Source organism: Hyla sarda, chromosome 2 (genome assembly GCF_029499605.1).
Source record: "Hyla sarda isolate aHylSar1 chromosome 2, aHylSar1.hap1, whole genome shotgun sequence".
Lineage (NCBI taxonomy): Eukaryota > Metazoa > Chordata > Amphibia > Anura > Hylidae > Hyla > Hyla sarda.
Genome location: NC_079190.1, coordinates 60,338,702 through 60,360,298, shown reverse-complemented (window position 1 = coordinate 60,360,298; position 21,597 = coordinate 60,338,702). Strand labels below are relative to the sequence as shown.

General features: G+C 40.6%; 1 protein-coding gene across 7 annotated transcripts in view; it reads right to left on the bottom strand.

Moving 5' to 3' along the window:
* Nucleotides 1-21,597, bottom strand: part of FRY (FRY microtubule binding protein) — a 526,666-nt gene that overhangs the window by 154,334 nt on the left and 350,735 nt on the right. For all 7 annotated transcript variants that reach the window (XM_056561876.1, XM_056561877.1, XM_056561878.1 and 4 more), the window contains 13 exons: nt 19,897-19,976; nt 19,729-19,809; nt 18,315-18,483; nt 16,624-16,716; nt 16,440-16,538; nt 14,901-15,002; nt 13,381-13,484; nt 12,529-12,637; nt 10,563-10,649; nt 8,652-8,823; nt 7,667-7,799; nt 6,255-6,362; nt 3,454-3,709 (listed from right to left, as the gene is read on the bottom strand). In XM_056561876.1, coding sequence (XP_056417851.1) covers nt 3,454-3,709; nt 6,255-6,362; nt 7,667-7,799; nt 8,652-8,823; nt 10,563-10,649; nt 12,529-12,637; nt 13,381-13,484; nt 14,901-15,002; nt 16,440-16,538; nt 16,624-16,716; nt 18,315-18,483; nt 19,729-19,809; nt 19,897-19,976 — 1,593 coding nt within the window. The remainder of the gene's footprint in view (nt 1-3,453; nt 3,710-6,254; nt 6,363-7,666; nt 7,800-8,651; nt 8,824-10,562; nt 10,650-12,528; nt 12,638-13,380; nt 13,485-14,900; nt 15,003-16,439; nt 16,539-16,623; nt 16,717-18,314; nt 18,484-19,728; nt 19,810-19,896; nt 19,977-21,597) is intronic.

The window sequence follows — 21,597 nt, the reverse complement described above, 5'->3', positions numbered from 1 at the left end:
GTGAATTCTCTGTGACCTTTTCAGAGGTCATTCTAAAGGGAGGGGGTACTAATCTCTGTTGTGAATGGTGTTGGATCCAGTGTTATCTATATACTAGTGTCACCTTTCACTGTACTCCTGAGACGTTTAAGCTTAGTCTTAAGTCTAGTGGCCAAAATAGAAACTGCAGGATTTCATGATCATTATAAAATATAGATAGTAAAATGGAAAATTAGAAAAAAAAATCACCAATTTAAAAAAAAAAAAAATGGTTAACATAAAAACATGATTTAAACAATAGGTCATTTTTGATGACACATTCCCGTCCCATACACCTTAGACCAGTGTTTCCCAATGAGGGCATTTCCAGCTGTTGCAAAACTACAACTCCCAGCATGCTCAAGGCACTCTGGTTGGGAAACATTGGTCTAAGGTGTATGGACAAGGAATAGGCAGGTTCAGCCAACTGGGCAGAGAATGGGCAGGTTCAGCTAACTGCCTAAGGTGTAGAGTGGCCCCTGACACTCCCCCAATGGATGATGAGAGAAGGATCGGCCACATTGAATTCTCAGTTCCCAACCCTTATGCTTTGGGAGACAGCAGTTTGCTTTGCTATGGCAGTGGCTTACCCCAGCCCTCTCCATAAAGGAAGCATTAAAGGGGTACTCCGGTGAAAACCTTTTTTCTTTTAAATCAACTGGTGGCGGAAAGTTAAACATATTTGTAAATTACTTCTGTTAAAAAATCTTAATTCTTCCAGTACTTATTAGCTGCTGAATGCTACAGAGGAAATTCCTTTCTTTTTGGAACACTGATGACATCACGAGCACAGTGCTCTCTGCGCACATCTCTGTCCATTTTAGCAACCATGCATAGCAGATGTATGCTAAGGGCAGCATGGTGGCTCAGTGGTTAGTGACTAGGGTTCAAATCCCACTAAGGACAACAAAAAATAAAGTGTTATTATTATTATAATAACATCAGCAGAGAGAACTGTGCTCGTGATGTCATCAGAGAGCATTCCAAAAAGAAAACAATTTCCTCTGTAGTATTCAGCAGCTAATAAGTACTGGAAGGATTAAGATTTTTTAATAGAAGTAATTTACAAATCTGTTTAACTTTCTGGCACCAGTTGACTTTAAAAAAAAAAAAAGTTTTTCACCGGAGTACCCCTTTAAGTTTCTTGATACTGTTGTTTAAGTGTGAAGTCTGTCATTCGGTACAACTGTTTATAATGTATTATCAGGATTTTTTTTTCTTTTTTTAATAGTGGCATAACCAAGAAAAGTTTTAATCACCTTTATGTTATCGGGCCAAGTGTCCAAAAACTGTATTCCTAAACTAGCAAAGTGTCCTGAACTGTCAGCAGTAAACCCTCCCTTGTGTTCTTGAGTGATGTCTGTAGCCATTCCCCAAAACAAGGGATTTCACCTAATTGTCTGTAAGCTTTTCAGATGTTAGTACCTTTGGGGGGGGGGGCGCCAAGCCAATAAAGACAACACACACAGTTCTATGGTGGGTGGGAATATATAATCTGAAATTCCAATATTTCTTTATTTATATAGTAAACATTTTACCCATTGGAAGGATGCTTTTATGGACAAAACTGCTGACACACTATGGCCGACATTTATCATTATCTTTAGACTGTTTTTTGTTTCTAGAAAAGGCGCAAAAAAGCTGCAAGCAGGGTTTATTTGCGCCTATTTTTTGCCTTTTGGTTTACACATTTCTGCTGATTTTGAGTTGCAATCCACTGATTTTGGCAATAGACATGATATGGAAGGGTTTTATGAACTGCGCCTTTTTGTGAAAAGGCACAAAAAAGGCGCAAAGCCACTGAAAAGTCTCTAAAACTACACCAGCCCAGACGTAGCTTAGCTTTTTGGTGTATGTGAAGAGAGAAATTTCAGAAAATGTGACCTGCTCAAAATGTATCAAATGCTCTGCGACATTTAGTAAATCTAGTGCTCCTACACATTACCAGTACACAAAAAAAGGTGTAGAAAAATGCTTCACTTACACCTACAAAGATAAATGCCGGCCTATGGGTCTATTCACACGGCAGAATTTTTGCTTGCGGAATTCGGCCTCAAACTAAAGCACTTAGACTTCTATGGGATTCTGCACTCCCATTCACACTCCTAGAATTTCTCTACTGAGGAAAGGGTCATATATAAAGTACCCTGAAACGCGTCTAGAAAAAGATATACTTATTGCATGACTACCGCAATCTACAAACCGCCATCATCTATCTCCGATACAACTCCATCACCTGCTGATTGTACACCTGGCTACAATTCATCCGCCATTCCATCAGACGCCGAGAGATCTTCCACGAGGCTTTCCTTTCCCTGTTTCCGGAGCAAGATCCATATATCTCCGAGTATATCTACATCTCCGGAGCTACTCCGTGATCGGTGACTTCTCCTTGGCCTGCGGCAACCGGGCCCGTCATCGCAAGCGCATGCCAGCGCTGGATAAAGCCTCCATTGCATCTGCCATCGAGCCTGCCATTATTTCGTGACCGGTGACCTTTTTGGCCTGTGGCATCCGGGCCCGTCACCGTAAGCGCACGCTAGCGCTGAATACAGTCCTCATATATTTATCTCTCGGACGTCCAGCCAAAACCACCCTGAGGAGTTGGTAACTATATCACTTTGTGAACTGTTCTAAATCACATGGGAACGGAGTATACCGCACAAAAGTATACTATGTCGGTTTACAATATATTGAGATAGCGGTAGAACGTAATTCACATGCTATAATTTTTACAAATATTTTTAATATATGCTTTGTATTTAATTATCTCACCTCCCCACAAGGGCCCTGTGGTAGGAGGCATTTTTGTATTAGATTTGTATTATTTATTTTATGTCCTATTTGTATTTTTTACATTAAATTTGTACATCATTTAAAGTGAAGCACAGTCCGATTTATCATTTATTATCTTTTCTGTAATTTCATCATCATGTACCATTTTATGGTATTAGTCTAGAGGCATTTGGTACCCCCCCTTTTTTTCCTAATTTACAAATATGTTTTATGATTTAAAAGAAAAAAGGTTTTCACCGGAGTACCCCTTTAACATTCGGCTGTGTGTATGGGCAGATCAGCCCATATGTATGGCCAACTTTACCCTAATACAACCAGCAATTTGTCAGCTGAAATGGCCAGGTATCTTAGAAGATAGATCCTTTTTTCTGCAACATATATGTTTTTTTCTTTGTTAGTTTTATGTTTTAGTCACTTTTTGGTGTTCCTTAATCCAAAGGGAACTAGCTGGGCACTTCCTTTCCAGCCCATACTTGACAGCTTAGGATCATAGAACATTTTACACTAGAGCCTTTAAATATTGAAAGCTTCATAAATAAAAGGAGACCAGACAAGATACAGAAATATTGTGCCCAGACGACTGTCCCACTGGGAGACATCAAAGGAAGATATGAGAATGAGAAGAAAAAAAAACGCTACCTCTGATGTTCTCATTTTCGCGTGCTCATACGATTTCCCTGGGGTCTGTATTACCAGCTTCCATTGGGTGAGCAGCTGTAACAGCATCTTGAGGGAGGTGTCGAGGAGTGTCTGATGGGTATCATTCACTTCACGTAGCAAAAAATTTATAAATCCAAATAATACATCTTCCCTCCAATCCACAAAGTCAACAAGAAGACCCTGGAGGGAGTTCTGTGCAATGTGCCGCAGTTCATCATCCATGTGAATAGACAGCCTGCAAGGACATACAGAACAAATGAAAGAACAACATCAATCAAAAATAATAATAATAATTTTATATATATTTGTAAAAATTGCAATGTTTCAGCTGCCCATGCAGCCTTTTTCAAGCATGGGCAGCTGGAACGTTGCATTTTTTACACGTTTGGATTGGAATAAACAGTTACTATTTTTCCACTAAAAGTGTGCTGCAGCAACTTGTTTTTGTTGGACTTATTTAGAGGCCTTTGATCGGGGCCACCTGCACCTGTTCACTTTACCTGTGAAGTGCTGCTCTACCTTTGATTTTTTTCTATATATAAATAAATACATATATCATATTTACAGAAAAAAAAACTAATACAGATTAGATACAGCCCCATTCACAGATACAGCCCCATTTTTTTTGGGGGCTTCGTCACCAGTATATACCAAGATATCAGCTAAAAGGTATAACTATGTACACTGCAGCATACCCCTTCATTTTAATAGACCAAGCATAGTCTAGAAGTCCAGTTTTAAAAAACGTATCCCGTATCCTGTGGATAGGGGATAACTGGCAGATTGCGGAGGGTCTGACCACTGTGACCCCTGCGATCTCCTGCCCAGTGCCCTGGCTGTACCCATAAAGGAAGTTTGTCGACCATGGCTCGAAGCTGTTGCCAACCCACCCCCTCCATGCATCTCTATGGGAAAGCAGGAGAAACACGAACGCTGTATCTATGGCTATCCATAGAGATGCATGGAAGGGGTGTATCAGCCAGTGCTTTGTGCCATGGTCCCCACACTTCATTCATGGGGAGAGCCGGGGCAGTGGACAGGAGCTCGCAAGGTGTCCCAGTGGTCGGACCCCTGAAATCTGACACTGCAAATAGGGGATACCTTTTTTTAAACTGCACGACTCCTTTTACATGTTCGTTCATTTAAATAGCACCATGTAACGCAACAATTTTTTTTCTTTGTCAGAATGTCCTAACTGCAGCCATCCCCGTTACCGACTGATCGGTAGTGGGTCTGTATTTAAAAATGGGGCTGTTCTGATGGTACAACACCTTTGAAGCTCCAAAAAACTGAAATCTTATGTCAAGACCCAATTTTTGGGTAAATGAGATGCGTTGAAAGCAAAAAAGGAAGACAATGACCCACCATCAAGTGAATAGGAAACATTAGTAAGACACTGAGAAGTCTGAGGTCTTGAGCAGAAGACATGACATTCTTGAGAAAAACTGAAAATATGCACCACCATACTGACTTACACCTACGTTTTGAAGAGTTTTAGACACTTTTTGTAATGCTCTTGTGCCTTGCTTGACAAGGGGGTGTGATTATGTGTGCCAAAATTGTCCCAAGATTTGTGGTGTAAAAGTAATCTAACTGTGGTATCCCAACACCAAAGGCTGTCCTGTGGGCTTTGGATCTCCTCGGGCATGCCTGCTGCTCTTGTGATGGGCCCACTATTCTATTGTCTACTGCGTTTATGAACTTTGCTATATTTACTTTATTCTTGTATTATCTGTGTACTGTACCTTTGAGAAATGTTCTGGATATCTGGGAGGAGGAGATGCAGAGTAACCAGGTGACCCCTGTTACCCAATGTGAACCCCCAAATTGTCCTGTATATAGTGTAAAGGGGGGGGGGGTCCCCCAGTTGAGTTCTGGATTAGTTCCAGTTAAGACCTTGTTCTGAGCAGAGCTACATGTGAACTGCAGTGTGGAAAAGAGGTGGAAGAAGTGTAAGGTGATACTGAGGGAAGCCTGAAAAAAAGCTCTTCATTAAATCAACCCCACCATTCTGCAAGTGTTCTCCTGTACAGGAGTTGGTGAGTCATACCTTGGCGGTGTTAGTGAAATTCGACCTTACCAGAACCCTAGTCAGTGTGGGATATCTCTTAATCTCCAAATCTCATGTCTACAATCTATCTTATTCAAGTTGGTGAAAAACACCATAAAGGTAACTATGCATCCCTTCTACTCTGCTCCATACTGCAAATGTTGTCCCATCTACTCCTGCCTCAGTAAAAGACAGTTATCCGTAAACTGTTGTTGTTGCGTTTATTGCCTCGTGCCTGGCCCAGAAGAAGCTGTCTCCACCTCGGACCATGTATAGGCTAACGGTGCCCTGGCATCACAGCCTGACAAGTATATGTTGCACTCCTGTGTTACAATATAACTAATATATGGAGCAAACATCGGAACTTTGATAAATCTGAGGCATTCTAGGTCTTGTTACAGGCACAGGAGCTCCGCTTACTACGGGACAGAAGCATGAAAAAAATTACTAGTCAGTTTTAATTTCTCCACTAAAATCCTGCAAAGCCATGGACCCCATTCAAAGCCAAGGGCATCTGTTGGGACCGGTTGGTGTCTATTTTGTAACAGACCACACAGATCTGAGTGGAGTCTATAACGGATCTCCAAAGATAGACCCAACAGCCTAAGACAAAGTTTACACTATATTTAAACTAGATGGCTTAGTTTTATGCCAAAATCTTCCCCAATATTTCTAAAAGTACTGGCATTATTCTGGAATGTACTCTTCTTATCAGTAATAAGCATCATACCTGGAAAGCAAGTCAATCAACTCCAGTTTTGACATCCCATCGGGAAGAAGACGAGGAATAGCTGCTACACATGTTCTGAAGAGGTCAATCTTTGGCTTTCGTTCTCCACTGAAATGTGACAAGTGTACAAGGAGATCAGAACAGACTGCACACTTCCTACATAAACAAGCATTTACTGCGATTCCAGAAGTCCTCTGGATGCCAATGAAAGGCTTGGGCACGCTACATTAATAAAGACATCAGGATCTGTTTACTTCATGACATATTTTCTCATGACTTCTTGCATCAGAGACATTAGCTAAATACAAGGAGCAGTGTAAGACGTGTTAACATAGGATTTTGCCAGATTTCATCCATGGCAGGAAGCACAGTATCTGCAGCCCACCAGCACAGCTCAGCGATAAGGAAAGGCGTAAAACTTATTGGAAACCTGACAATTGTCTTAGAAGAAAGATTTTACTGCATCGGTTACACAAAAATCCTTATTACCAAAAGATGCTTTTAGCTGCTGTCCAAACACGCAAGGCTTCAGCTATCAATGATTACAGAGAAAGATTCCCAGTATTCTTAAAGGGGTTATCCAGGAATAGAAAACAAGAGCTAATTTCTTCCAAAAAGAGCACCACACTTGCCCTCAGTTTGTGTGTGGTATTACAACTTGTCTCCATTTATTTTATTGGAACTGAGCTGCAAAACCACACCCAACCTGAGAAAAAGGGTGGCACTGCTTTTGCAAAAATTATCTCTGGTTATCTATGCCTGGACAATTCCATTTAAAGATAAAGGGGGGGGGGGAGGATTTCTCATTGTCTCATCAAGTTATTATTTACTTCCCCCAAATTTATTTAAAGCGCATGTTCTTTATGAAAGCTAAATGGCTTTGATCTAACTACGTTTGAAAGTGTGGTAGTGAAATTGTGCAAAATGTGCGACAATAATACAATTGTCGCATTCGATAAATTCACTATGACTGCAAAAGTCAAAGCACATTTGACTTAATCTTAAGAGTTTTGATAAAATAACGTAAGTGGTGTGGAAGCAAAAAAAAAAAATATAAAGAAATAAAAAATCCCATACATTTTATGCAAATGTGTGCAATTTGCGCAAAAATGTGCAATTATTGTACTCAAAAAAGGTGTTTAAATAGTGACACTTTGGACATGGCTGGTGATCCGGATCCATGTCCCCACGAAAATGTTTAAAAGTAAGAGCACAAGAGAAGAAAGCATTGTTAAGAGTTAGAATATGGAGTGGCATTTTAATAAGGATCCGTATTATCAGTCTCCATTAATACAGAAGAAGTAATACATTATTATACAAATATGGTCTATATATTCTTTATGAACATTATTTGCCCTTACAAAAGCCGCATAAGTCGGTGAAAACATTATTCATTTGGGGAAACTACCTACGTGATCATGTCTTCAGGCTCCTTGTTCAACATTTGTACATTGGTCATCATCATGCACCTTCCTACTTCTTTGTCAAGATGACGGAGAATGTTGTCTACTGCTTTCCGTACTTGAGAGTAATACAGAGACATGCCTAGAGGAAAGGGCAAAAATTACAGTCATACAGTGTTCCCAAGATACAATGGCCTCAGGTTACAATATTTTCAACATACAATGGTCTTGTATAAATGATTGTATCTTGAAACTCAACATACAATGCCAGAAACAGTCCGGATCGGTGGCTCGTGTGAATGGCTGGAAGATCCAACCAATCAGAAAGGGCATTTCAGTAGTAAAATCCCTGTATTTTCGAAGTGTATGAACTGATTTGCTGTTGAGTAGCGCCTCCCTACAGTATAGTGTGGTACTGAACTACTCTTTATCTAGGATTAGCTGCTGCTTTGGCCACCAGGTGAGAGTGGCTTCATGTTGTATCTCTTCATACTTGTAAAGGAGTTTAAAAAAAAGTGATTTTTAACTTCTAGAAGCCATTTCTTACTCTTGTATGTAAGGACTTGTCATTTTTCTTTAATTTTCTTTTTTTGGATGACATTTTGGAGACTTTAGGACCGATTATCAGCTATAAGTCTCAAGATACAATGGTTTCAACACACAATGTTTGTCCTGAAACCAATTCATCTTGTAACTAGAGAGAGTACTGTATAAAGATGGATGGGTCACTATCATCTCACAAGCATGGGGGGGGGGGGGGGGGGGGGGCATAAACCAAATCAGATCAGTGGAATTTTAGGATCTGGAGGAGATAAGGACAGTTCTATCTAAGAAATTGTAGGGTTAGGAAATGGAAGGCAAGACAACCAATGACCTGATTCACATCTGGACTATGAGTGTTTCTCCTCTAATGTGATTCACATGGTATAGTTTTTGTAAAGCTAGTGATTTGCTTATAGAAGAAACCCTAGAAGACAATTTAGATGTTGCTCACCAATCATTTTCGCCTCCTCTTCTGTAAGTGTCTTACTTAGGTAGGTTTTCTTCACACGTAGGGTGTTACCCGAAGGGTGAATAGCTCCAGTCACTGGCATGGGTGGTTCCCCATCCTTTTGCTGTAAACTATCCGCAATCACCAAGAAAGCCCTTAAGCCGATATTCATTCTCTGTGGTGATAAAGAGAAAGGATAAAATATGTATAATAAAAGGTTAAAGGGGTATTCCAGGTTTATACATCTTATACCCTATCCAAAGGATAGGAGATAAGATGTATGATCGCAGGGGTCCTGCTGCTGTGCAGCCCCCGGGATTCTGTGCCGGGCGCTGCTTCTGAGATGGGGACGTGAAGTCATGGTCACGCCCCCTAGTGAGGTCACGCCACACCCCCTCCATTTATGTCTATGAATAGGGGATAAGATGTATAAAACAGGAATACCCCTTTAAGAAGAAGTTCACAAATTGGTTTCACAAAAGGCCCAGAACAACAAATATCAAACCTAAAAGTGGTGCAGTGGAAAACAATTATTTTCTAATCAACTGGTGCCAGAAAGTTAAATAGATTTGTAAATTACTTCTATATAAAAATCTTAATCCTTCCAGTATTTATCAACTCCTGTATACTGCAAAGGAAGTTGTATAGTTCTTTTCTATCTGTCCACAGTGCTCTCTGCTGACACCTCTGTCCACATCAGGAACTGTCCAGAGCAGGAGAGGTTTGCTATGGGGATTTGCTTCTACTCTGGACAGTTCCTGACATGGACAGAGGTGTAGGCAGAGAGCACTGAGGTCAAACAGGAAAGAACTACACAACTTCCTCTGTAGTATACAGCAGCTGATACGTACTGGAAGGATTAAAATTTTTAAATAGAAGTCATTTACAAATCTGTTTAACTTTTTGGCCCCAATTGATTTAATTTTTTTTTTATTTTCCACTGAAGTACCCCTTTAACATAATGGGTATCTATGGTGACCTTCAAAGGTTGCAATCATTCCTGGAGAACTGGACAAAACTATTATTACATGATCGCCTGAACACATGAAATACAGTGGTCTTTCAACTTACAATGGCCTTAGGTTACAATATTTTTGGGATCATTGTAGCTTGAAACCGAAATCAACATACAATGCTATGGACAGTCCAGATCTGCAAAACGTGTCAATGGCTGGAAGAACTGACCGATCAGAATGGGCATTCACTGGTAAAACTCCTGTATTACTGACGTGCATGCACTGACTGTTGTCCGGTAGTGCCTCCCTACAGTACAGGGAGGTACTACATGTTCTGTACTACTCTTACCTGTGCCAGGGTTAGCTGCTCCTTTGGACACCAGCTGAGGGCGGCTCCATTTTATTTTTTTTAGGACATTGCGTGTACTGTACAGGACCCCGAAGAAGCTCCTGTCCTCTACATAGACAGTTTTCTGTAATCCTAATTTTTTCCAATTTTTGGATGACATTTTGGGGTCTTTAGAATCAATTACCAGGTTTACATAGAGTTATGGTCTCATCATACGATGATTTCAACAATGGTCATCCTGGAACCAATTAATATTGTAACTTGAGGGACCACTGTACTACATTTTCCCCATGATATAAGTAGATGCACATAGTTTGCTCTGGTGATCATCCTACAAGCTGATCTGTGGGAGGCTGAAGTAGTCAGACCTGAGGCGATTGACGGATCACTTGCTCTAAAGCAGTGTTTTCCAAACAATGTGCCTCCAGCTGTTGCTAAATTATAACTCTCTGCATACCCAGACAGCCGAAGTTGTAGTTTTGCAACAGCTGGAGGCACACTGCTGGAAAACACTGCTATGATTTGCACAATGCTTCCAGCTACGCCTCTTACTAAAGGATTTACATACTATTATTCATGTTCCTTTGTCTTGAAAAGCAAAAGTCTTACCTCTGGGTTGAGGCTAAAAGCTTTTGCGGCTTTTCCAACACATAAAAGGTCAAAAATAATTTCCTTCATTGCAAAATCAAGACGTTCCTGAAATATAAAAAAAATATAAAAAAATATAAGAATATGAAGATGTGTGGCTGTTAAAATGCTAAAACACTAGAATAAAAGCTTAGTGAATGCAAAATCTTTATAAGGGTGCATGCACACTATGTTTCTTAAGATACGGGACCGTATAAGGCTGGGGAGAGGGGGGTGGAGAGTCGGGGGCGGGGCAACTGCATGCTGCCATATGCGGTCCGGTATCTAATGTATTTCAATGAGTGACCGGAGTGAAACGCTGGCTCCGGTCGGCTCCGTTTTGGCCCGTATACGGTTTCCCGACCGGACCTAAAAACGTAGTCAACAGCGTTTTTAGGTCCGGTCGGGAAACCGAATACGGGCAAAAACGGAGCCAATCGGAGGCAACGTTTCACTCCAGTCGCTCAATGAAATACATTAGATACGAGACCGCATACGGCAGCATGCGTTTGCCCCGCCCCCGACTCTCCGCCCCCCTCTCCCCAGCCGTATACGGTCCCGTATCTTAAGAAACGTGTCATGCACCCTAACACTGAAACCAGGTCTCATGGGACTTTTTAAAGAGCATTTACACTACAGAGAAATTCTGGGCAGACATTACATGCACAGCAGGTGTTGACTGATTCATTCGGCGCTAGAACATGCACCATCACCACTGACACCAATGCCTATCTGAGCGGATTCCACCGAAAGAATGAACATGTTCACCGGAAGATAGAAGCAAAGGGATTACATATTCTTTTTAAGGCTAAGTTCACATTACCATTATGGGTCTTTTTTTGTGCCCAATAGATCTAGAATGGGACCGGGGCTCAAATGACACCACCAGGTCCTGATGGATCCCTTGACTTGAATGGCATGGCATCAGTCTGGAATCCGTTATTTTACTGGAGTTCAGTGGAGAAAATATAGGACATGTACTATTTTTTGTCCACTAAACTCCCTTCTTTCTGATGGACTAGCCAGCGAAGCTCCATGCACCAGAGCACAACAGCAATGTGAACGAGCCCCAACACATGTACCAGTTTTACACTTCTTCCTACAAGGCGTGGGCATTTTTTCTACATATATTATTGATCGCCTTAAAGGGGTACTCCGGTGAAATTATAATTTTTTTAAAATCAACTGGTGACAGAAAGTTAAACAGATTTGTAAATGACTTCTATTAAAAAAACCTTTACCCTTCCAGTACTTTTTAGCATCTGTATGCTACAGAGGAAATTCTTTTCTTTTTGAATTTATTTTTTGCTTTGTCCACAGTGCTCTCTGCTGACACCTGATGCCCGTATCAGGAACTGTCCAGAATAGGAGAAAATCCCCATTGCAAACCTATGCTGCTCTGGACAGTTCCTGACACGGACAGAGGTGTCAGCAGAGAGCGCTGTGGACAAGACAAAAAAGAAGTTCAAAAAGAAAATAATTTCCTCTGTAGCATACAGCTGCTAAAAGTACTGGAAGGGTAAAGATTTTTTTAATAGAAGTCATTTACAAATATGTTTAACTTTTTGGCACCAGTTGATTTAAAAAAATAAATAAAAAGGTTTCCCACCGGAGTACACATTTAAGCACTGCATTTAAGTCTACAACCCTTATTTCAACACTAATTTTCAGACCTGTAGAAATGCAGTTTGCAGTCAGATCAGAAATAAAAAGACCATACAATTGGTCACAAACCATACTAAAATGTTAACATTCCAAACACCACTAGCAAAATGTCTGAATGGATCTTAAAATTTGTCCCCAGAACCAAACAAGGCCCAGATTGGCAGTCTTTATAAGGTGCACTCACCAAGCCATGTTACACCAGATGTATGGGAAAAAGTGGAATGTAACAAACTAATAAAACATAGCAAAATGCAATGCACACAAAAGTCAATAATATACACACCTGAGCAATGAACTGTATGATCTTGACAAAGATGTTGAGGGGCATGTCTCGAGGGACCACCCCTCTAGAACCCTTCGGGAAAAGTGTCCCAATGATGGTTGTTAAACGGCTATCATAAATAAAATATTATTATTAGGATTATAACACAAAACAACCATTATAATATTTACAGTATGAGCTCTACTTTATACCCATAGTACACATGCACAAAGCTCATTCATGTTTAAGAAAATAAATACATGCACCAAAATCTAGAGTGTTTTGACAATTTAGAAACTGACTTCTAAAATTGTGTTTATAAGATTGCAAAATAGTTGTCTCTGCAATAATGTGCTCCATGTAAGTCTACTGAAAAGAGATTGAGCACACAGCATATGAAAAACGATATGGTTTTTCTTTTTGCGTCTGCAGATTTGTGGACGTATTCTTTTTTATTTTATTTTTTTTATTGTTCACACACGAAAAATGAATTTTTGAGCTCAGAAAAGCGCACGGTACTGGAATGTTTGAGGCGTAAATTTTTATAATGGTGTGGGGGGGCTAATTGACCAGGTGGTCAGGTTTAGGGATAATTTTAATAAAAACACGCCTAGAATTAAAGCCATAGGTGAAAAGTAACATAAGCAAAAAATATGAACGCAAATTAAAAATTTGCTTGCAATATTCAAACGCCAAGAAAAACGGACCCAACCTTATACACTCATATTGACCTCAAAAAAGGTGCCCATTAATACAACATTTGCCTGCTACTCAGCCACATCCCCCTTTTTGCTAAATTTTCAGGCAGGAGTAAAAAGACCTCATCATAAATTTACTGTAATGCTGTAAACTGAAGATGCATGATGCACCTACCTTTGTGTTGCTGTGTTGCTTTCACATTTTATTCGGATCATATACACCCATAGTAGTCTGTACAAAGATTCTAGTGCGACTCGTGCCATTTTAGGATCTTTATTCTGTTGAAAAGTCAGAGAATGAAGTGTTTCTAACTGCTGTCAAAATTCCTGTCTTTGCCTATATCCTACAGATTTAGGCAGGGGTAAAGGTGTCTGGAAGCTGCCTATCCTTCCCAGCTGTTTAGTATTAGAAGAATTACGCGAGTTTTTATCCTAAAACTGAACCACACCTGTCCGTGGGTTGTGCCTGTTACTGCACCTCAGTTCCATTTAAAAAGGTTATCCCAAGATTTAAGAGTTATTCCCTAGTTATGGGATTGGGTCCAAGATTTAAGGATTATCCCCTAGTCACAGGATTGGGTCCAATATTTAAGGATTATCCCCTAGTCACAGGATTGGGTCCGATATTTAAGAGTTATCCCCTAGTCACAGGACTGGGTCCAAGATTTAAGAGTTATCCCCTAGTTATGGGATTGGGTGGGGACCAACCAATCACAAGAATGGAGGTCAATTGTCCCCCAAGTCAATGGAGCAGGAGCATGTCTCTCAACTCATTCTCTATGGGAGGTCGGAATATTACCAAGCACTGACCTTGACAATGTTGTAAGTGCCATAGACTGTGAACAGTGACTGAGCATGTGTGCTGCTGCTCCACCAATTTGGATGACAACTGAACGCCATTGTAATGAGTGGTGGGGGGTTTCAGGAGTCAGACCCCCACCAATCAGGTAGCTATCCCCAATTTTCAGAACCACAAATACATTTTTATTTTGGAATAACTAAAAGGAGCTAAACTGTAACACCAACAACTACCTGTGGACAAATGTGGTGCTGTTTTTTGTAGAAAGATGTCCATTGCTGATCGGTTATATGTAAGCCAAAACCATGGAGTGAAAAAAAAAAATTTGAAAATGGAAAGATGTGGACCTCTTCTGGGTTTTGGGCCTATGTGGATAAAAATACTGACCCCAATACATGAGTAGATGGCTCTATGGCATATCCACAGTTAAAATTTTAAAAGGTATTCTACTTTAAAAAAAAACTATTTTATTGTTCAAAAATCTCCTACTGTTTGTGTGTTTACAGCTGCTCTGCATAATTTTGTTTCTCCATGGTTACAGACTACGAACAAAGCCTTTGTATAGTCTGCTAATGCAGCTCGTTCTCTACTCCCATGGCCCCCTCTACTTTCTGTAGTATAGAGAGGGAGGAGAGAATCACAGGTCATCTAAACATCTTCCACGGCCAGTTTATTTCTACTGTACATTCCTAAATACACATGGTTTATATTAAAATCAACTTCACTTAAGCAACGCCATCTAATACATTACTATAGGCTTCTTATAGGAGTCTGAGGCTTTTACACCAGTCATTGTAGGAATAAATGACTCTTATGTAAAGAAACAATGGCATCATTCATTACTCTTCAATTACGGAATCCTGAAATGTGACGGGTAACGCAGATGACACCTTTACCTTCAGGTTAGATAAGCAGTTGTTGAGAAAGATATGCCACCGGTTCAGAAAGAATGGTTTCTGGCTGACACAAAGCAGACACGTCACCAATGGGTACAATGCCTTAAAAAAACAAAAAATCCTTCATCAGAACATATAACGTGACAGTATGGCTATACACGACATTCAATGAATTGTCTTCTTGGGGCAGAGTCTGATACTGTTATCTTAAAATGATCTCCGTATAACAGATGCTGGGTTATCATCATCATAAACGTCACCCAACATTGTCATCTATTACAGTGCTCATACAGGCAAATATTATAGAGTACTCGAGACCCTCAGACATTAGCCAGAGTAGACAGTCACTAATAAAGTGCCCTTTACACATGGCATTGCACGTATACATTGGCAAACAGTGAAATAGGATGCTGTCATAAATGTGCATGGACAGGCACGGCACAATGGACTTTAGTAGCCCGAGGGTAGGCAACTAGTGACTATGATTGGGTCATTTCCTGCATGTTTACTTGGACCAAAGTGTGGTGTACTGTGCTTGAGTCAGTGTCAAGCAGTGGAGTAAAAACAGAGAGAGGGGGCCCTATAGCAAAGGGTAAAACCTGCCCCCGACTATGGTGTCTGATTTTTGCCCCCTAGGACAACTGGAGAAGGGAGTTCTGGACAGTCATTTAGCAAAATAAAAAGGAATAGGACCAAATGGGGTGGACCGCCACTCTCCAAGGGCCCTATAGCAGCTGCATGTCTACCTCTGTGGTACATATGCCCTTGGTGTCAATACATACCTATGTTTGTGAAATGACTCAACAAAGTCACTAGTTTACTACATTTAGGGGAATTAAAGTCAATAGGGCCTATGAATGTATCCATGGGCAACACATTTGGCAGTTTGCTGAGGTAAAAGTGCCACAGATGGCACAATTGTAATCCCAGCCTTACTGGTTGACAACTTTAAATTCTCTAGCTGCTACAAAAAACTAGGACTCCCAGTATGGCATACATTTTTAAGTAAAAAAAATTTTCTTTGAATTATAGCCATCTCTTACATTTCCTGGCATAAATGTCAGATAAACATGGATTCCACCTCTGATATCTGTTCCTAGATTTCCCCCTCATCTCATCTAGCCTGGTTGCAGTGGGCCAGATTCTTCTGAAAACAGCTAAGCCGGGTGGTGCCATTTCCCAATGACCAATTACCTTTATGGGAGCTGCGAAACAGCAAAGCACCGCGAGCTGTAACTCCAGAACATTGATGGCATATCCTTTGGATATGCTATTAATGTTTCAGATGGAAATACCCTTTTGACTTCCATGGGTAGGAAAATATTCAGGAGCAAATACGCAGCAAAACACAACACGTGTGACCCTACCCTTACAGTCACACCAAGAGTAGGTTGGTCTGGATCAAGAAAAAAAACCAATGCTATAACCAGGCCACCACCACAGCCCATAGTAGTTCTATGAAATGGCGGCATGAACTTAATTTCCTCTGGGCAAAGTCTTTTGTTTTATACCTTAGGGTCTTATGCGAAAAACACTCACCAGTGAATGCTTCTTCCTGGAAGATAGCTCAAGTGTTGTGTCATAAAGACTTTCCACAAAGTTTCTAAGACAAGGAACATTCACTTCATTTTTCACAGCCTGGAAACATTTAATAGAGGGATCAAACGTTAACACTGAACAGACCATATATTACAATAAATCACATAGACTGGAAGGGACTTACAGCAGCAACAGGTACCAGGATCTCCACAAACAGGCCAGCCAAGGCATGCTTAATGTCCTTGTCTTTTACTTCCAAGAAATAATGTGCACATTCCTAAAAGGTGAAAGAACATAGCCATAAATAACAAGGCCTGCAAAACAGGTGTATAAAGCAGTGTATAAAGTGCTGCATACCATGTACACACAGGAGTAGAAGGTTACTTACCTGGGCAATGGGTAAGTAAAAACAACAGTGTAATAAACAATACACCTAACATAGTGGATATGCAGAGACAGATAATACTAATCTGTCTTATTTATGAGATGCTCAACCACTGGTTGTGTGAAACAGCAGTGACATATACAGGACAACGTATGTGGATGCGGTTTTTTTAAAACCTGATTCCCATGAAATGTGTCCCAGATTTGACGCAGATTTTGATGATATTTTTACCTTTTGTAATGCATAGGAAGTCTCCAGCAAAGCACGTCTGGCCTTAAGGAACCCATACACATTAGATTCAAGATGTTATATAGTAATAGTAAACACAGCTGCTTTGTTTTTCCAGAATAAGTGCCACCCTTGTCCTTAGTTTGTTTGTGGTATTGCAGCTCAGTTCCTCTGAAGTGAATGGAGCCAAGTTGTAATACCTCACATAACTTTCTTAATAAGGGCTTATTTACATATCTATGGCATCAGGCATATTTGCCATCTGGCTGCATGCATAGTTTTCTTGATTCACTGAATCCACAGCAAAGGGCAAATCTGCCGGATAGTCCCTAGGTCCGACGTCATTTACCAATTTAGCCTATGGGGCAAAGAATAGGATGTTGAATGTTTCCATCCATTCTCATTTGGGCTGCTACTGGAGCATCAAACATAAGAAAGCCCATCTTTACCAATTTATACTTGAAGAAGATAGTCGATTTCAACCACAAATGGTTATGTGGTATGGTCATGTGGTATGGCCATGTGGTTCCCGATGCGGAACACACCTGTCTTCCTGATCTCTCAGGTGGATGTCACCTATTGTGTCTGCTCGGGCCCACTACTCAGGTTTAAAAGTATTATTTATTGCACTTTAATGTACTGTCAATGCACTTTAATGCTTTATTGTGTTAACTTGTTTGTGTAGGAGGATTACACCATGATCAATTCCCAAAGACCAATGTGACCAGCCCTTTATTCACATAGATCATATATAACACATAAATAAAAAGGATTTACTGTATTTCTTAAAAAAAAAAACTATACAATCTATGATCCAAATTCTACACAATGCCTATTAATCCTTCCAATAATTATCAGCTGCTGAAGTTGAGTTGTTCTTTTCTGTCTGGCAACAGTGCTCTCTGCTGACATCTCTGCTTCTCTCAGGAACTGCACAGAGTAGGAGAGGTTTGCTATGGAGATTATCTTCTTCTCTGGACAGTTCCCAAGACAGTTGTCATCAGAGAGCACTTAGACAGAAAAGAACAACTCAACTTCAGCAGCTCATAAGTACTGAAAGAATTAAGATTTTTTAATAGAAGTAATTTACAAATCTATTTAACTTTCTGGAGCCAGTTGATTATGTATATGTATATATATATATATATATATATATATATATATATATATATATATATAAAAAATATATATATGAAGTTTTTCCTGGTTAACCCCTTTAATGTCATCCCCTATACTAAGTGACATCAGATAATAAATGATACCTGCATGAACTGTAAAGAGGCTTCAAAGTCTTCTACTGGATACATCTTAATGCGGAAGAATTTCATTCCCATTATAAGACTGATGACACTTTGAACCACATACGGGTTCTGCTCTTTGTGTCTTAGCTCTTTTAACTCAGCCATAAATTTCTTCTTCACGGAAGGAAACCTGACAAATGGAAGAAGACAGCTAATAAATTGTACAAAATTATTCCATTCACAATCGTTCTTGGCATCCTCTCTATAAAACTCTACCCCGACAATTTAAACAGAGCAGGCGAATCCCTCTAAGACCATCATCCATAACAAAAGCTCAGCTGGCCTACTCTATCCTATTTATCTCAAGTCTTACATGACATTACTTTTTGTCTCGCCAGCACAATTCTTCAATGTATACATGTAAAAAAAAAAAAGATGTGTGAAATAAATGTGTATTTCTCGGGCCCAGTTGCATTTGCTATGTCATACCTATGTATTGTACTATTTTTAGCAAATGCCCATTATAAAAAGAATTTCTGAAGAAGGACCCCAGGTACCATTACTACACCTCTGAAGAATGTATTCAAGCAGCAGTCTATGAACAACACCATTCTTATTTTGGCTGGTGCCCTGTGTGATACACTTCTATAGAAGCCTCTCTGCTTTATAGGTCACTATATATTCACCAAATAGTACACTCTCAAACAGTTGCCTATCCACCACTATTCATTCAACAAATGGACTAGTGGCATCCCCTTTACTAGTATGTGTTGCAGTCTAAGAAACCACTACGATGGCCAACAATGACCAACAAATCTGTCCGGGCTGCACTTCTCATTGTAAGTTTATATGGTGATTGGCATGGCTTCTAACTCCACAGGGAGCACTCCTCACATGTAACATATGCATTAGGTTTTGTACAAGAATCAGACAAGATCATGAGCCAACTAAAGAGCATCTCTATCTTACTAGTCGATCATGTCTATGACCAAACTTCCTAGTTTAGTTTCTTAAACCAGAAGCATATGTTGAAGAAGATATTTAGACCTGTGTAAATGTAACTTTAAATTGGTACTCCACTGGCCAGCATTTAGAACTAAATGTTCCGAACACTGTTTTAGCGCTGCGGGGGTTGGCCACGCCGCTTGTGACATCATGGCCATGCCCCCTCAATGTAAGTTTATGGGAGGGGGTGTGATGGTGTGATGGCCTTCACGCCCCCTCCCATTGACTTGCATTGAGGGGCATAGCCATGATGTCACAAGGGGTATGGCCGACCCCCGCAGCTCGAAAACAGCGTTCGGAACATTTAGTTCTGAATGCTGGACAGTCGAGTACCCCTTCAAGTATATTGTTTCTCAAGATTACTAGTTCTCTAAGCAATATTAGTAAAAATGTCATTAATAAGGATACAGTAACCGTATAGGACACTTACTTTGACTGCGCTAAAACACCAATCACTTCAGCATATAGATCGGCCACAATGTGCATATTACCAGTGTTTGGACCTAGATACCTAAAAACAAAAGAAGAAAAAAATGAAAAAATGCATCAACAAAGGGAAAAAGCCATTAGTTTCAATTACTTGTCTTTACTGCATTACCCTTCTTTGTATTTAAAGTGCTTGAAAGCTAAGGTTATGACTTCATGAACCAAGCTGTCGATTACTGGGTGCAATGGAATCTGGAAGACAAGAAAATTGAGCAATTATTAAAAGGATGAATTGGTGCATGGGGAATGCAAAGTTACTTGACTCGGGAATAAATGTATTTATTTCCAGTATTGGTACAAAGCAGTAACATATTCCACATGGCTCCACAGCACATATATGCATGCTAAGACCAGCATAATAGGAAGACAAATTACCATCTGTATTTTGGAGGGTGGAAAGAAACAACAAGCCAATAAAATAATGATGCATACAACTCCACAAACTGAATTTGGAATGATTCTAATGCTCCCTTACATTATGGATATCCATAGAGCTATGCTGCTTAAAGGGGGTACTCCACTCCTGGACATCTTATCCCCTATCCAAAGTATAGGGGATGAGATGTGTGATTGTGGGACCCCCGCAATCTCTGTGCAGCACCCGGTGTTCGTTTAGAACGCTGGGATGGGCGGCGGGGGTCGTGATGTCAAGGACACGCCCCCTCATGATGTCACGCCATGCCCCCAATGCAAGTCTATGGGAGGGGGCGTGGCATAGACTTGCATAGAGGGGGCGTGACGTGACGTCAAGACCCTGCTGCCCGTCCCAAGTGTTCGGAACTAAATGTTCCGAACACTGGGGCAGCGGAGTACCCCTTTATCTTAACAAAGTTAATAGGAGAGATCTAAATGATAATCTAGAACTATATAACAAAAGCATAAGAACAATGGCATATGACATATCACTAATACTGTCATTAAAAAGTGAATGAAGGAGTTATTGGTGGCTCTCCTTTAGCCAAGACCCCAAATCGGACTGGAAAATTTAATTTTTAAAGAAGTTCTTCAAGTCAAAATAAGATATTCCCCCAAGGGTGAAAAAGCCATAGAATATTGAAAGATCTACAGTATAACTCATTGTCTCCACTGCTTCAGCACTAATGAACCAGTGGTCCCTACAGGTCTACTGTGCTGCAGCGCTGACATGTAGTAGCAGTCTTGTGCTGACCACCAGTGAGGCCAATCATTGACTCCAACAGTCACATGGGTATACGGGCATGACATCACTGCAATACTGTGCAAAGTCAGAGTGGAAACCCTGTAATTGTAAGAACTAAAACACATGCACTATTTAGAAAACACTGCACTGGGACCCCAAACAATCACAAGATCAGAGTTCTCTTGTTCTCCAAGTGAATGAAGCAGCAGGCTCCACAGCATTCATTCTGTATAAGACCTAGAGACATTGCCAAGCACTAATAGGGGTACTCCAATGCCCCAGTGTTCGGAACATTTTCTATCGAACGCTGTATGCAGGCTGTGGGGGGGGTCGTGACGTCACGGCCAATCCCCCTCAATGCAAGTCTATGGGAGGGGGCATGGCAGTCACCATGCCCCCTCCCATAGACTTGCATTAAGGGGGCATGGCTGTCACATTACGACCCCTGCAGCCCGCACCCAGCGAACTGGGGCACTGGAGTACCTTTACTGGAGTACTCCAGTTATGCAAACCATATTCCCTATCCCCTTATCCCCCTCATTCTCTATCCACAGGAGTGCGTTAGGACCGCGTGGACACCGCCATCCCCACAAACGGCAATATATTCTGCTGCTCAACATCTGTAGTGTAGACTGTGTTGCAGAATCCCATTAA